Genomic DNA, 18320 nt, shown 5'->3' with positions numbered 1-18320 from the left:
GTAAATCTTTTCACACTCACCAATTAATTAATATGTGTGCATATACAGCTATTTAATACATGATTACTATCTTCTTTTGAGAAATTAATATTTTCCATCAATGATTTATTTATGAGGTTGTTTATCACTCAAAATCTACATTTGTTACATGTGTATGTATTGATTTTGAAAAAGAGCGTCACTTTAATGGAAAGGTAATATTGATTAACCAATATTTATTACATTGATTTGTGCTTGATTTGAAAACCCAAATTTTCATTTATTCAAAATAAATATGTGAACTGATCCAATTTTAATACCTTTTTTGGCAAATTTAAATGCATATTTATGCAAAAACATAAGTTAGAGCCTCATAATAATAATAATAATAATAATATTAATAATAATAATTTATAATAATAATAATGTATTTATTTAAAGAAGATGCATGAAAATATATACATAAATATATTTTCTACGATGAGGTCTTCTATACAAACAGCAGAATATATATCAGTTAACAATGAACATTGATCTCTAACCATGCAAATGTTTTCTAACCAAATAATGTTGATGATAATAGCTGTATTCTTCTGCCATCATCACTTAAAAACAATTATTTCTATAGTTACAAACTTCCTCCAGACCATCTTGGTTCATAATGGAAAATATTGATCACCGTCAAACATTTTATTACAGCTTAACTTTTTCCCAGATAATTGTCTCATATTGTTATTATAGAATGCTGGCAAAAATATAATTATTACAGTTTTATAGCCATGACATTTCCCTAAGAGTTTCACATCTGGAAAGATGTCAATGTTGTGCATTCATATTGATTCCCATAGCTTTGCTGAGGATATTTCCATCAAGTTATTGGCAGTGAATTGATTATAGCCATAGTGACAATGTTGTAGAGTTTGCAATGGAAATAGAAAGTGGGACTTACTGTCCACCAGATCAATATATCTAAGGCAGAGACTTTTCGAAACCAGGGAGAACAAAATCCAAGAGTTAGTAGCCAATCAATGGCTTCATTATGGGTGTCCCAAAAATGTATGCAGATTGATAGAGTTTGTGGATTGATGAAAGAGATTTTCTTGTAGAATAAATGGCATTTGGTTATTTAGTATACATCATTTGCCTAAATAATCTTGCATCTGCGCATCTGTCTGCGTTGTGCTGCTGTCTGTGTTGCATTGAGAAGGTCCTTAACTAGGTTTGGAATTATTCAGTGGGTCATCACAAAATAATAGGACAACTATATTTTAAATAATGCAAAATCAAGTACAAATTAGGCCCCAGCTGTATATATCTCCAATAGAAATCTATATTTTCACTGTCTGCCAGATTTATGATTGTTAGAATGATATTTCATAAGGGATACCATATTGTATGTCATAATTATCCCTTTTGTTGCAGATTTTATTTCATGACTTTTTGTTTCTTGCTATTTCAGACACAAGTTTGCGCGATGGATTATTCCATGAGTACAAAAAATACGGAAAGATCACTGCGGTTCAAGTGTCTGGTCTGGGAGATGGACGGTTTGCCATCATCAGTTTTAAACAGTAAGTCGTTCAGCACAAATTGTTAAAATTAAAAAAGTAGTGTATATTTCAATGAATTTTTGCATTAAGCAACATGCACTTGAAAACTGATTTTCAATTCTCTGACATGTTTACAGAGCGGAGGATGCAGCCAAGGCCCTGAACTCGTCACAGGGTAAACGATTCTTCGGAGCCTGTATCCACAGTGTACCTCATGAGGGCCTAGGTCTGTATAGTCACCTTGTGAAAGTATATATAGTCAAAGTAGATGTGCACTCTTTCAAACAAGCTTCATGATTGTGTTAATCTTGATTTCAATAACGATAAAAAACTCATTATTGAAGCCTGCTTCAAATTTGACTAAAAAAATGTACTTAAGTATTACAAAAAGTAATGGGAAATCTTGCAAAGGCAATCAGACTTTATAATAAGTTATAGGCAATGTTAAAAAGTAGGGCTGCCACGATATACTGGTATACCGGTATATTGCGGTACGAAGCAAAAAAAAAAAAATCATACCGCTGTACAACATTAGCGTACTGGTTTTTAGCTCGACTATTCGAAGAATATGGAGAGCTATACTACTCACCCAAGCGTCGGCGTCACACCTTGGTTAAGTTTTTGCATGCAAGCACACATAGGTTTATATCTCAGCAACTACTTGAGGTATTGCATTGAGACTTAATACAGTAGTACTTAACCATCCAACCTACTTAATTTAGAAAACTCTTATTTGCATTTAATGCAAATAATAGGCCTTTATTATTCGACTTAGAAATTCCGGTTAAGGTTTTACGTGCAAGCACACATAGGTTAATATCTTAGCAACTACTTGAGGTATTGAATTAGGACTTTATACAGTGGTACTCAACCATCCAACCTACTTAATTAACCAAGTTTGATAACTCTACTTTGCATTTTATGCAAATAATAGGCCTTTATTATTCGACTTAGAAATTCTGGTTAAGGTTTTGTGTGCAAGCACACATAGGTTAATATCTCAACAACTACTTGAGGTATTGCATTGAGACTCGATACAATGTTACTCAACCATCCAACCTACTTAATTAACGAAGTAAGATACTTCTTGTTTGCATTTAATGTAAATAATTGCCCTTTATTATTCGACATAGAAATTCTGGTTAAGGTTTTGCGTGTAAGCACACATAGGTTAATATCTCAAGAACTACTTGAGGTATTGCATTCAGACTTTATACAATGTTACTCAACCATCCAACCTACTTAATTAACCAAGTTAGATAACTGTAGTTTGCATTAAACTCAAATAATGGCCCCTTTTTTAGACATAGAAATTCTGGTTAAGGTTTTGCTGGTTACCACTTTTAAGTCAATACCTCAGGGAATATATCATGTATTGCATTGAAACGTTACACACATGCTCCCAACCATTTAATTCTTTAATCAAGTAAGATAACTCTATCTTTCATATTATATAATTTTTGCCCCTTTATTATGCAATTTAGAAATTCTAGTTAAGGTCTTGCTAACATAGCACACATAGGATAATATCTCAGCAACTACTCTATGTTTTGCATTGAGACTTTATACAATGGTATTCAACCACCCAACGTATTTGAATAACCAAGTTACATAACTGTATTTGCAAATAATGGCCCTCTATTATTAGACTTAAAAATTCTGGTTAAAATGTTCCATGTAACCACATTTATGTTAATATCTCAGTCATGTATTGCATTGAAATCTAATCTAACAGTGATCCGTGCATGTTTCTCCAAAACTTTTCAATCCTTACACTGAAAAGCGGCGGAATAGTCGAGCGCGCTGTCTCTGTGACAGTTCTTGTTTCCATTAAAGTTCAATTTTCAAAACTTATCGGTCTTTTCATAATTTGGATTATGAAAAAATTGATGTGTGCAGGTTCAATAATCGATTACTTCCTGTTCCAGTCATGTAGGCGCTTGCAATATCCCTAAAACCCGGGTCTCCGGATCGCCGTTCACTGTAACGATCAATTTGTTACTGATCAATTTTGTGTTTTCTTACAGTTTATAGTATTGTTATTAAACGTAACAGTTAATAATTTTGTTTCATTATAGCTACGGAATGATAAACAATAAGCCAAATATAGATAATAACAGATGTTTCATTTCTTTCACAGTGAATTTACCTCATATTTTAATATGTTATGGATCTATCGTGCACGATGTTTTTGAGCACATAAATGAAATGACACTGTTTCACTCTTAAAACCGCAGTACAGTAAAAAAAAAATATTCAGTTTACAAAATAAAACTTAACATTTTCTGTTGGATATGGTGTTAATTGTTTACATATTTCTTGTCCAAAGTTAAAGACTGAAATGATTTAGAAGTTTTGAACTCCGTGATGGTTTTATTGTTGCGTTTGGTTCATTTGTTTTTAGTAAGATATGTAGTCAACATATGATATCATCATATCTATGAATTATTTAAGCAGTTTGCTGTTTGGAATAAAAATGTTGCAATTCGAAACAATATATAGCAGTGCAGTACTATGATTGTTGAATAGGGCTGCTAGGGCTGATTGTTTAGAACTTTCTTAAAGTTCACGACATCGTTTTTCATTTTTTTAAACTTGAAAAATTTGATGTTCACTCATATTCAAATATGCACAAGTTCAGCTGAAACTGTTGTCTACAATTCTTGTTAAAAATACAGCAGATTACAGGTGTATCCATTAAACTCCCAGAGCAGTAATGAAAGTGGACAACAATGATGTTAACAAAATGTTAAACTTTACAATGGGCCCATATGTTAGATATGACCTGTATTTACTTCAGAACATGAGCATTGACTCAGATCAATAAGGAAACATATTTACTGAAATGAAGATATTATTTGATTAATTTAGTTATATTCAAGGGAGAATTTTCTTTGGGGATTAATATCATTAGAATAATGATGATAAATAAATAAATAAATAATAACTAAATTTATAATTGAGATTTTTTTTATTGAATAACCAAGACAACAAGCAAGGTTTCTCTTTTTGACTTATTTTAATTTACTTTGATTTCCAACAAAACCACATCAAAATATTATCCCTTTATAGATAATTAGGATGGAACGGTGAAAAAGCCTTCCGTATGTATACATGTGACTTGTTAATGTTAACATGATGGAGGCTGTATTGTTTGATGTAAGACACATACGCTGGTCATGTAGGTGTAGAAAATCAATGGACTCAATGGATTCACACTTCATATAGGAAGATGGTGTGAATTTATATTGCAGTTCTTATAAAAGAACCATTCCTTTCTATATCTTTTTTATTTTGTGCCAATGTTATATTGAGAAATGCCTACTGTATATTGATTTTTCTTATGCTTCCTCGTTTCTCTGCTCAGAACTGCAAGCCTATCTATTGGAATTCTGTCTGTTGGATTTTGTTCAATGTAATGGGGTATTTTGTTGGTAAATCTTAAAAAGCATTGCTCAAAGGGTTTGGATTTAGATTTCGAAGTTTAATTTACATAGGATGAAGTAAGTAGACATTTTCATCACACAGTTCACTCTTGTTACTATGAGTTGTGAAATATTTATGAACTTGATTGTGTTGAAGTTGCTATCTTACAATGTTGACTGTGTCTATGGTAACTCTGTGTGTGTCTGTTACAATGATGACTGTGTATTTTTAACCAGGTTTTCAACGAAAACCGGGTTATTTGAATGAGGTTGTCGTTGGGCGGGTGGGCGGGCGTCAAACATTGGTTTCTGTTCAATAACTTTAGTTCGCATTGATAGATATTGATGAAACTTGGTGTGTAGGTAGCTTATGGGAAGAGCTAGCTTGGGATTGCTTTTGAGGGGGGTGGGGCTAAGGTCAAGGTCACTGTTACTAAAAATAGAAAAATGGTTTTTGCCCAATAACTTAAGTTAGCATTGATAGATATTGACGAAATTTGGTGTGTAAGTTGCTTATGTGAAGAGCTAGCTTGGGATTGCTTTTGAGTGGGGATGGGCTATGGTCAAGGTCACTATTACTTAAAATAGAAAAATGGTCAAGGTCACTGTTACTTAAAAAATGGTTTCTGCCCAATAACTTTAGTTAGCATTGACAGATATTGATGACACTTGGTGTGAAGGTAGCTTATGTGAAGAGCTAGCTTGGGATTGCTTTTGAGGGGGGTGGGGCTAAGGTCAAGGTCGCCTGTTACTAAAAATAGAAAAATGGTTTCTGCCCAATAACTTTAGTTAGGATTGATAGATATTGAGGAAAGTTGGTGTGCAGGTAGCTTATGTGAAGAGCTAGCTTGCGATTGCTATTGAGGGGGGAGGGGCTAAGGTCAAGGTCACTGTTACTTAAAATAGAAAAATGGTTTCTGCCCAATAATTTTAGTGAGCATTGACCAATATTGATGAAACTTGGTGTGTAAGTTGCTTATGTGAAGAGCTAATTTGGGATTGCTTTTGAGTGGGGAGGGGCTTAGGTTAAGGTCACTATTACTTAAAATAGAAAAAATGGTCAAGGTTACTGTTACTTAAAATAGAAAAAGGGTTTGTGCCCAATAACTTTAGTTAGCACTGACCGATATTGATGAAACTTGGTGTGTAGGTAGCTTATGTACAGAGCTAGCTTGGGATTGCTTTTGAGTGGGGAGGGGCTAAAGTCAAGGTCGCCTGTTACTAAAAATAGAAAAATGGTTTCTGCCCAATAACATAAGTTAGCATTGATAGATATTGATGAAACTTAGTGTGTAGGTAGCTTATGTGAAGAGCTAGCTTGGAATTGCTTTTGAGTGGGGAGGGATCAAGGTCAAGGTCACTATTACTAAAAATAGAAAAATGGTTTCCGCCCAATAACTTTAGTTGGGATTGACAGATATTGATGAAACTTGGTGTGTAGGTAGCATGTGAAGAGCTAGCTTGGGATTGCTTTTGAGTAGGGAGGGGCTACAGTCAATGTCACTGTTACTTGAAATAGAAAAATGTTTTTTGCCAAATAACTTTTGATAGCATTGATAGATATTGATGAAACTTGGTGTGCAGGTAGCTTATGTGAAGAGCTAGCTTGCGATTGCTATTGAGGGGGGAGGGGCTAAGGTCAAGGTCACTGTTACTTAAAATAGAAAAATGGTTTCTGCCCGATAATTTTAGTGAGCATTGACCAATATTGATGAAACTTGGTGTGTAAGTTGCTTATGTGAAGAGCTAATTTGGGATTGCTTTTGAGTGGGGAGGGGCTTAGGTTAAGGTCACTATTACTTAAAATAGAAAAATGGTCAAGGTTACTGTTACTTAAAATAGAAAAAGGGTTTGTGCCCAATAACTTTAGTTAGCACTGACCGATATTGATGAAACTTGGTGTGTAGGTAGCTTATGTACAGAGCTAGCTTGGGATTGCTTTTGAGTGGGGAGGGGCTAAAGTCAAGGTCGCCTGTTACTAAAAATAGAAAAATGGTTTCTGCCCAATAACATAAGTTAGCATTGATAGATATTGATGAAACTTAGTGTGTAGGTAGCTTATGTGAAGAGCTAGCTTGGAATTGCTTTTGAGTGGGGAGGGATCAAGGTCAAGGTCACTATTACTAAAAATAGAAAAATGGTTTCCGCCCAATAACTTTAGTTGGGATTGACAGATATTGATGAAACTTGGTGTGTAGGTAGCATGTGAAGAGCTAGCTTGGGATTGCTTTTGAGTAGGGAGGGGCTACAGTCAATGTCACTGTTACTTGAAATAGAAAAATGTTTTTTGCCAAATAACTTTTGATAGCATTGATAGATATTGATTAAACTTGGTGTGTGGTTAGCTTATGTAAAGAGCTAGCTTGGGATTGCTTTTGAGGGGGGTGGGGCTAAGGTCAAGGTCACTGTCACTAAAAATTTAAAAATGGTGTCCGCCCAATAACTTAAGTTAGCATTAATAGATATTGATATAACTTGGTGTGTAGGTAGCTTATGTACAGAGCTAGCTTGGGATTGCTTTTGAGGGGGGTGGAGCTAAGGTCAAGGTCACTGTTACTAAAAATAGAAAAATGGTTTCTGCCCAATAACTTAAGTAAGGATTGATAGATATTGACAAAATTTTGTGTGTAGGTACTAGTAGCTTATGTGAAGAGCAAGCTTGGGATTGCTTTTGAGGGGGGTGGGGTCAAGGTCACTGTTACTTAAAATAGAAAAATGGTTTCTGCCCAATAACTTTAGTTAGCATTGATAGATATTGATGAAACTTAGAGCGAAGGTAGCTTATGTGAAGAGCTAGCTTGGGAGGTGGGGTCAAGGTCACTGTTCCTAAAAATAGAAAAATGTTTTTCTGCCCAACAACTTAGTTAGAATTGATGGATAGTGATGAATCATAGTGTAAATATAGCTTATATGAAGCTGCAGATTGAACTTGCTCATACAACAAATTAATTGGCTATAATTTCTGATTGCCCATAACAAAAACCTGGTTTCGTCGCATTGCGACGCTTCTAGTTGTTACAATGTTGTGAGTGTGTGTTTGTTACAATGTGGTGCCCATGCGGGTGTAGGTGCTCTTGCGTATGTTACAATGTTTACTCTGTGTATGTTAGTAACAATGTTGACTGTGTGTGTTTGTTACAATGTTGACCGTGTGTGTTTGTTACAATGTTGACCGTGTGTGTTTGTTTCAATGTTGACTGTGTGTGTTTGTTACAATGTTGACCGTGTGTGTTTGTTACAATGTTGACTGTGTGTGTTTGTTTCAATGTTGACCGTGTGTGTTTGTTACAATGTTGACCGTGTGTGTTTGTTTCAATGTTGACCGTGTGTGTTTGTTAGAATGTTGACCGTGTGTGTTTGTTTCAATGTTGACTGTGTGTGTTTGTTACAATGTTGACTGTGTGTGTTTGTTTCAATGTTGACCGTGTGTGTTTATTACAATGTTGACGGTGTGCGTTTGTTACAATGTTGACTGTGCGTGTTTGTTACAATGTTGACGGTGTGTGTTTGTTACAATGTGTTTTTTTCAATGTTGACCATGTGTGTTTGTTTCAATGTTGACCGTGTGTGTTTGTTACAATGTTGACCGTGTGTGTTTGTTTCAATGTTGACTGTGTGTGATTGTTTCAATGTTGACCGTGTGTGTTTGTTACAATGTTGACAATGTGTGTTTGTTACAATGTTGGACCCTGTGAGTTTGTTGCAATGTTGACTGTGTGTATTTCAGAGGGTGAAGACACTGAATTTCTGACACCCGAGGCACAGCTGGATGAACACTCCCCAAAGGCCACACGCACTCTCTTTCTAGGAAACCTGGAGAAGGACATCACCACTGAGGAGTTGAAGGAACGCCTTGAGAAATATGGGGAAATACTGGTAATGTCTGGAAGAAACTTCCTCGCACGCACCATTTTAATGCAGATTTTCCATAAAAAAAATAAAATCATACTATTTTTGTTTTTCAAAAACTGTATTGTATCCATAATTTAGAGACTAGTGTAGAGGTGTGTGTTACCAGCCTGGTGTTAAATCTTGTTTACTTAAAGTGGATAATCTAACCTCTATTATGAACAAGTATAAATGGAATTTGCCAGAAAAAGAAAGTATAACATAAAGTCTTGTTGATGTTTCAGGATGTTGATGTAAAACGTCAAGGAGCAATAACTGCGTATGCCTTCATCCAGTTTAGTGATATCTCAAGCGTTGTCAAGTCCCTCAAAGACCTGGATGGCATCACATGGGGAACTACTAAACTTAAGGTAATGTTGCATAGCACATTGCTTGGACAACGGTTGCAGTGTGCCTTCATGTTACATATTAAAACTGGAGAACTAAAAAAGAAAATAGCCAAAGCAAAGTGTGAAGTGTTAGTTTACATCCCTGCTTCTAGTCATTCAAGTTGCAGACATTTGCAATGTTCCCTGATCAGGATCCCACAGAGGAAATTAATGCTTTCCAAAAGTTTCGTGCAGGTACCTTATTGATTTTGAAATAATGACCTTGGTAAAGCCCCTGTCACACTGTGGCGACTTTCGGCTATGAGTTGTTGCCAGTTTCAACTAGCCTAAACTCTTCAGGTGTCGTGTTGGTCTTGAATCCTCGTCGTTGCATGTCGAAGACATGTCTCCTCATAAAGAAAGTACTCGGCAAGCAGTGTAAACAGTTTAAAATTGTCATACGAGTTTTCATCTCGACAATCTACGAGTTCAGCAGCGACTCAGGGGGACATTATAACGATCTCTGCTCGAGATTCGTTCGAGTTGTTGTGAGTTTGTACGTACCCCTTCAACATTCCTCAAGATTGTTGCGACTTCCAGCAAGTTCAATTTGATCCTATCAAGAAAAATCACTGCATCATTTCTCCTGAAGATTCCATCCAGTAAACATCACTGTGGATCAAGATGTTGAGTCACCATCCCCCTACACCAACACCACCTTTGAATTGCTACGAAGCGTCACCTATGCTGATCAACTGGAATTTGGGCCTGATGTGTCCATCTGTAGTTATACCTAGTTCGCCATGTGTCGTCCTTTCTCGTACATACTCATAGCTCACTCTTAATAACTTGTCATAATATCGTGCACATATCGGCATAACTCGTAGAAATCTCTGTGGTTGTTGAAACATTGTCGTACACAGATCATACCGATGTGGCTTTAACTCAGGTTTAACAGAAGAATCTCGTACTACTCTCGTATTCACATGGAAGAGAACTTGAGCAGGTGTCGAACTGATGTACCTAGCATCGGAATCCATCTCATCTAGTGGCATTTTTTGGCACCAGCACTCGTGGTAACTCTTGGATGCAAGTCGTGACAGGGTCTTAAGGTTTAAAAAATCAAAATTCCCAAAAATAATGTTCTTTTCTGCACACCATCAAATGACACAACAACTGCTGGAGTCTGCTTTCTTATGATTGTTGGGCTCTGATGGTGCTGCCAAGTTGTGGATGGAATAATTGATTAATAATACCATTAACGGGCCATTTGTAAAGGGGTCTAACTCTTTGACAACCAGTAGTAGATGGAGTCAGCCACATGCGTTTACATGCGGTATTAGGCAATGTCGGTCAAAAATAAGGATAACATGCACTAAAGGGTTTAGTAATTCACAGGGCTTCTTAAATTTTGGAACCACAATCGGTCTGGATAAGGCGACCCCCCCCCCCCCCCCCCCCCCCCCCCAAAAAAAAAGAAGAAAAGAAAATGCCTGTTCAAACGTCCGAATTATTTAGAAATGTCACACATTTTCGCGACGTCTTTTCTGTCAATATTTTTTCGCGATATCACAAATCCTAAGAGGGTTCTAGAGCCGCATAGCCGATTCAGATGGTCATTGATACAAGCTTAATTCAAATGAGATTCTCATCGAGTTCTGCGGCATTTCTAATAAGAACGACTGCGATCGTAAATAACCGTGGCTGTCGGGAAGCGGTCAGACGACAAAAAGTGAGCCAGTATTATGTTTTATTTGCTTAATGCATCTACAGTGGGTCAACATTCAACTGATACTCTTGAATAATAATATCTATCTAGATTTATAATCGGGGCTTCAAGCTATAAGTGTGATATCGACAACGATTTTTTCATTACTGCGATTTAAAATGACGTAAGCGGCGCACTCAGCTTCCAGACTATGTAGTTAATCAAGCGTGTCGCTGTTGATATCCTATATATGACTAGGTTCGGATTAACAATAACATATGCAATTCAAAAGATCAATTTTAATTTAACGTTTTGGTAATCAACAAACAGATATATCATGTAATGATCGACAACGACATAGCATATTCATATTGCCATGTGAAAATATGAACCGATTTTAACACTTCATCAGGATAGCTGCAAGCACTTAATAAATTTTTTGTTTAATTGTGTCTTCTGCCAATACCAAAACACGTGATTGGACCGATTGCAAGCGTCTGCTAATTAACAGATAGGCTTTAGAGTGTTCAGCGTAGCGGAAAAAGCACCTGGTCGCATCGGTCTCATGGTAACTAAGACACTTTAATGGCCTATTGGGGGTAGTTTTGAATGTGTGAATGACCCGTAAATGTTTGTGTATTACAATTTCTACAACTTTGACTGACCTAGTCGTATTGGACCGAAATTCTGGCTTTTTGATCTGGCTTGGCCAAAATCGGTCCAGACCGGCAAATTGCCGGTTTTAAGAAGCCCTGGTAATTCAGGTAGTTAAATTTTTAGCTCTACTGGCCAAAGGCCAGAAGGGCTTATGCGATGGTAATGTGTACGTAGTATGTGCATCCGTGCGTCTGTAAACAATTGCTTGTGAACACGATACAGTCTTCAGTTTTGATTGTATCTCGATGAAACTTGTACAGTATCTAGATATCCATTAGAGCTTGGTTCCTTTCGAAAACCAGCCAGATCCACCCATGCATGCCTAGATTATGGCCCTTGATAGTATAAAAAAAATGCTATTGTAAACACTGGCTTGTGAACACAATACAGTCTTCAGTTTTGATTGTATCTTGATGAAACTGGTACAGTATTTAGATATCCATTAGAGCTTGGTTCCTTTTGAAAACCAGCCAGATCCGACCATGCATGCCTAGATTATGGGCCTTGAAAGTATAAAAAAATCAGTTCAACTGTAAACAATTGGTTATGAGCATGATACAGTCTTCAGTTTTGATTGTATCTCGATGAAACTTGTACAGTATTTAGATATCCATTACATATCCCCCCCCCCCCCCCCCACGGAGATGCACCAGTGCGGCATATGCAAACGGCCTCAGCGACGTTGGCGGAGGCCCAGGGAAGAGTTCTCTTGTCTTTGTAAGGGACGGACTCTCCCCCCCCCCCCCCCCCCCCCCTTTTGTCTGAAACCACTATGCAAATCCTTGTTATTTGTATCAAGTTTTTATTTAATGGTCCACTTCCATGATTGTTCAAATTATGCCCCTTTAGTCAAAACTGGCACTGCCCTGTGTGTCACAATTGTCATAGAGCCTTATTTAAGAAATATTTTCAAAATCTTCTTGTTTCAAACCACAAGGCCCATACCTTTGATATTTGTTGTGGAGCATCATATGATGCAATTGAAAACATTTCAAATAATTCCCCTTGGGCAAAAGTTGGCCCCACCCCTTGTGACTTACTTATTAATTTTTAAAGCTACAGTAATGAAATTTTGACCATGTGAACAGTTTTGCAAACAAGCATTAATGTTGTCCTCGGATGTCCTTGACTTTGACCTTTGACCAACTTTTTTATATTTAAAGCTACATAAATGAAATTTTGACAATGAGAACAGTTTTGAAAGCAAATATTTTTTACCCTCAGATTACCTTTACTTGGCACATATTAAAATAGTTCATGCAACTAATCTGCTTACAACACTTCCTGTCCTCAGATGTTGAATGTGCAGCGTTTTCAGCTAACCCAAACACTAAAAGTGAACTATATATTTGTTGCCTATTACTCAAAAGTACATGCTCTGGATTGAAAATGACCACAAGAGCCATGCCAGTAGAGCATAGGCCCTTTTGGGCCTCTTGTTTTAAACCATTTCCTAACTGCATTTTGTTATTATGAACAAGAATGCTATTTGTTTCCAAACATTTTTCAAATTTTTCAATACAGATTTTAGACCAAGATTATGTTCAAATGGGTTGAATGACAATATGTTGAAAACATCACTTTATTTTTATGAAAATTGGAAAAAAAGAAGAGTTTTGTGTGTGTGTGTGTTTTTCGCTTGCTCAGTCCATTTTTATTTATTTTTCAATAAATCCATTGAACAAAAATATGATTTGGTGTGTCCTTTTATAGTACACCTTCAACTGGATTCACTGTAACAAAATGCCTTAAAATTGCACAAATATCAACAATAATATATTTTTGAATGCTTGTATACTTAATATTTGCTTTAATTTTAATTAATAGCAGGAGTTTCGGTGGGCAGGATTAAAGTTTAGTTTATATGGATACTTGCCACCTTATTCTGTGTTCCAGATTTGAGATGTTACCATTAAGTGTTCTTAACTGCTGGCCCATGTTCTTGAAGGATTGTCTTTAAGATAAGAACTCAGGCATTTGAAGTCATGTGTACCATTAACTTGATTTAAACTTGATATTTTTGCATATGCTGCATTAGTGTAACCTTTCAGCAGATGGAGGGGATGTGAGAACTCGCTTTAATGAGTGCCTTAAAAAGAAACTCTGATATACTGTCATTCGGTGAATTTTTGGGTTTCACAGTATATGTTAAAAATTCCTTCAAATCAAAACAAAGTAACAGAATCTAGATGCTTGATAATGATTTGAAAGAAAAACTGTGAGTTGTGTTTCGGTTGTCATGTCTGTTTGTCCATGTGTGTGAGAACTTATGAGCTGTTTTGCTCTCTGGCTAAGATCACCATGGAGACTGGAACAGTTTTGTGGAGGTGAGGAAAATCAATGTAATATTCACAGTAATGCACTACAGTTTACTTCTGGAAATTACTTATTGGACATAATACTGCGACAATCAGTTCACATTTTCTATGCAAAGAGTTGGATTTAGAATAGGGTGAATTAAGCATTTGTGAAGTTGTCATGGAAAATATATAAAGCTTAAGGATGGTTGATGCTGTTTTATGGTATTCTCTCATGAATTAAAATCTTGTTTTTAAATAATTATGATTTGTTATTAAACATATTTGTGTAATATATATATTTTATATGTGATATGTTTTTGAGATTTTTGAGAATGAATTTGTGCTTAAATTTGACTAAGGCCTTTGTTCGAGTATAACAAGGGACATTAATTGTTAAGATAATTTTATCTGATTGCAGTATTTGTTTCATTATTTTCAGATTTGATAAGTTTAAATTTTAAACCCATATTGCAACTGTATCTAGTTATCATTTCAAATAAATATTAAAATACCCATTGATTTTGACCATAATATGGTCCAAGAGTTTTAAATAATGTGCTCCCCATGCCCTTTATTCCCTTTGTATTTTATCAGAATAATAATGAATAGAACACTCTCCTTCAACAATTTCTAGCGAAGAATTCAGTCTGTAAGTCTCAGGCCAAGCAGCTTTTGCTTAACTTAGTTAATGATTTATCTATGAAATGGGAATTTATAACAGGAAATGATACTTGAATGAAACAAACATGTAGAATATGTTAAGGAAAAGATTGTCAAGTGTTCAACCCCTCTTGTTGTCTGAATAACAGATATCTCTCTCAATTTAATGATGAAACAAAACTACATTTTTGAATGTGGAAAAAACTGGTGTATAATTGACAATATTTGTATGATGGACTGAGAAGCCTGGTCTTTAATGCTTTTTTATGTTTTGTTTGGATTTGGTCAGTGATATTTGGTATTAAGGGTGGTCATTTAATCGATTATGACTACATTGTTAAAACTTGGAGGAAAATGTATGAATTATGAATCATTGGATCATGTGAAATGGGATCGCAAGACAAGTAAATGATACATTGTGTTAAAATTTTGTTATTACCTGAAACAAGAGCAAGTTCTTGTTGCATACATGTTTGTTTGTTGTTTTTTTTAAATGGGCACAATATGTGTTTATGAGTAATTATGCATTATCATGTTTAACTCATTTGCCTATAATGATCAGAACAAAAAAGAATATGATTTGTGTTAAAAAAAATATATAGCCTTTTTAACTGGGGAATTTGTGGCCATGTCGCTATTTATTAAAAACAACAACATTTATAAAGGCTAATATGTTTATTTGTACACAAATTATACGCTTTTTGTTTTGATCATAATGCCTCTTTTGTAAGCCGCTACACAGTTTAATTTATTCTGTAACTTAATTCTTCAGGTTGGATTTGGCAAAAGCATGGCAACACCGGTAGTTTGGCTAGGCAATCTGGCAGACACTGTGCACGAAGGTTTCCTGTATCGCCAGTTCCAACGGTTCGGAGCCCTAAGTCACACCGTCGTGGACAAGGAAAACCACCGTGGACTTGTGTTCTTTATTGCTCCTGAGAGTGCCCAATACGCGCTGCCAGAAATGAGAAACCGCATTTGGAATGGAAAGAAAATTCATGTAAGTTAAATTTGATAATTTAAAATGCTCATATTTCAAAAAATAATAATTCCTTTATGTTGAAAATGTGAGCTTTGATGGTCAGATTCTTGTTGCATAGTCAAATAATTCTTACACGTGTCTATACAAGTTGTGTGTGTCAGGTATAAGTTTAATCTGACCAAACACATTCTTTCAGAATGTCTAAACTTATTAATTTTGTGGTAGTTGTTATTTTGATTTGATCTTAAAGACATGTATGGCAGTTTTAAACATGTTGCTAGAAATGAAGAATTGTTTTTGATGTTATAGAAGCATGATTGATAGAAGTGTAGCAACTGAAGAGGTTCTCTGTGTTACAGATTGACTATGCAAGTCGTGACTGCCAAGAGTCCTTCTTCAAGAAGATGGAGGCATCTGGCCAGCTGCGGCCTGGGGAGAGGCCTGACCCACGCTGGATGCAAAATCAGATTGCTAAGGAACCACCATGGGAGGAAAGGTAGGTGAAAATTTTATGCTGTTCTATCTAGGGCTCTCTGAAACAAACATGGTCACTCGTCATTGTAAGTAAATAGTTGGACTAGTTTCATTTCTTACCTGATGTACTTGACCACTTTTACCGTACTAAGGGAGTTTGTATTTTTGTTGAGGCGACTACAAATTGAATGCTAGATTCTCATCACTGCCTGCCTGTTTTGTCTGCCGCCTCTTAAATTTTATTATCTCATCTAAAAATATTGAATTGTTTTTTGTATCTACTAAAATTAAAAACATATGTTCCAATCTTGTCATAAAAAGAGTGCAGTAAATATTGTTGCACCTGTCTTGTTTCAGCAATGACCCAAACTTCACGAAGCGTGGAGGGTTTAACCAGTTCCGAGGCCGGGGTCGAGGATTTCAGAGGGGCCGCGGATTTTTCAGAGGGCGAGGAGGGGCCTTCGACCCCGGCTACCCACAAGAGGGATTTATGCCCCGAAAGTGAGAAGTGCTATATTGTTCTCATCTTAAGTTGTACTGGGTTCAATGAAAAACATTGAAGACGCTAAATCTTTCTCATTATCGGGAAACCAAGTTAATTAACACTTGGTGAAATTTTATGTAAATTATGGGGGTTTTTTAACATGTAAGCCAATGTCTCGATAATTGTGCATCGGATTGATTTAATACTTATGTGAAAAACTACAGAAACAAGCCCAGTAGCAAAAAGTTTAAACATAAACCTGGTTTAATGGCACTGGGTAAAAGCCAAAGACATAGAACACAAAAACAAAAAACACAGGATACATGGAAGAACAGCACAAAACTCAAGCAGTTTTTGACTGGTTATCACCAAACCTGCACAATGTTATTGAGCGGAAAAGCTCGGCCTTTTTTTATAATTAGCAATGTCGCCCCAGTCACTACTTCATTTTGGCCCTTGAAATGCTTAAATGTTTGTGTATAGGACACAATTTTTTCCCCTAGAATTTTCAAGAAATAAATGCCTGCATCTTATCTACGGTATTAGGCTTATTTCAATTTTCAGGCCAACTTGGCTCTTCAGATTAATCAATGGGGTAAAATGAGTTAAACTTAATTTCAAAAGGACATAACTCAGTGAAAAAAATGTAAGTCTTATTTCATTTTTTTTTTTTTATATTGTACGAGAAGTATTTATGTTATATCATTCTGTATTAAAATAATAAATAAGCATTCATACTGAACAGTACAGAGAAATTTCTTCTGCCTTTAAGCAGAGTAAAATATCAATAGTACAAACTGTTGATGTGAGGATTGTTTTTTTGCACCTTGCCAGGTTCTTTAATGCTGAAAGTGTTGACTTGTTTATAAACGAAGAAACATTGCTTTTGTATTAAGTATTGCATGGTTTGCAATAACCATTGCTGTTTCACGATCCTTAAAAAAGACGACACTGTAAACAAACATTGTGACTTCAACAATTTTAACTGCGTCCTTTTTATGGTATTAAAGGTTTTAAGGTTTTTATTTTTGATTCTTCACATCTTGTTTTGCCTGCTCCTATCTATTGATGCTTCCTATACAGAGACATTTACGGTACACAAATTCTTTAAAACCAAAACATTGTGGAATACACCAATATTTCCGTACCAAACAATTGTGGAATACACCAATTCTTCTATACCAAACAATTGTGGAATACACCAATTCTTCCATACCAAACCATTGTGGAATACGCCAATTCTACCATGCCAAAACATTGTGGAATACACCAATTCTACCATACCAAACCATTGTGGAATACACCAATTCTTCCATACCAAACCATTGTGAATACACCAATTCTTCCATACCAAACCATTGTGAATACACCAATTCTTCCGTACCAAACCATTGTGGAATACACCTATTCTTCCGTACCAAGCCATTGTGGAATACACCAATTCTTCCATACCAAATCATTGTGGAATACACCAATTCTACCATACCAAACCATTGTGGAATACACCAATTCTTCCATACCAAACCATTGTGGAATACACCAATTCTTCCATACCACAACATTGTGGTGGAATACACCAATTCTTCCATACCAAAATATTATGGAATACACAAATTCTTCCATACCAAACCATTGTGGAATACACCAATTATTCCATACCAAAACATTGTGGAATACACCAATTCACCCATACCAAGACATTGTGGAATACACCAATTCTTCCATACCAAAACATTGTGGAATACACTTATTCTTCCATACCAAACCATTGTGGAATACACCAATTCTTCCATACCAAAACATTGTGGAATACACCAATTCCTCCATGCCAATTATTCCATACCAAAACATTGCCATATACACCAATAATTCTACCAAACCAGA

General features: G+C 35.8%; 1 protein-coding gene across 4 annotated transcripts in view; it reads left to right on the top strand.

The window, feature by feature from the left end:
• LOC128246970 (msx2-interacting protein-like) overlaps positions 1-18320 on the top strand; it is an 82551-nt gene that overhangs the window by 42670 nt on the left and 21561 nt on the right. For 3 of the 4 annotated variants that reach the window (XM_052903641.1, XM_052903640.1, XM_052965545.1), the window contains exons 6-12: positions 1439-1550; positions 1667-1755; positions 8682-8830; positions 9088-9213; positions 15269-15496; positions 15838-15974; positions 16310-16453. In XM_052903641.1, coding sequence (XP_052759601.1) covers positions 1439-1550; positions 1667-1755; positions 8682-8830; positions 9088-9213; positions 15269-15496; positions 15838-15974; positions 16310-16453 — 985 coding nt within the window. Of the gene's footprint in view, positions 1-1438; positions 1551-1666; positions 1756-8681; positions 8831-9087; positions 9214-14680; positions 14901-15268; positions 15497-15837; positions 15975-16309; positions 16454-18320 lie in introns of those variants that run through there. The other variant, XM_052903642.1, reaches the window with a different exon arrangement.

Source organism: Mya arenaria, chromosome 9, assembly GCF_026914265.1.
Source record: "Mya arenaria isolate MELC-2E11 chromosome 9, ASM2691426v1".
Lineage (NCBI taxonomy): Eukaryota > Metazoa > Mollusca > Bivalvia > Myida > Myidae > Mya > Mya arenaria.
The sequence above is the reverse complement of the archived record's forward strand: the minus strand, read 5'-3'. Positions and strand labels throughout refer to the sequence as shown.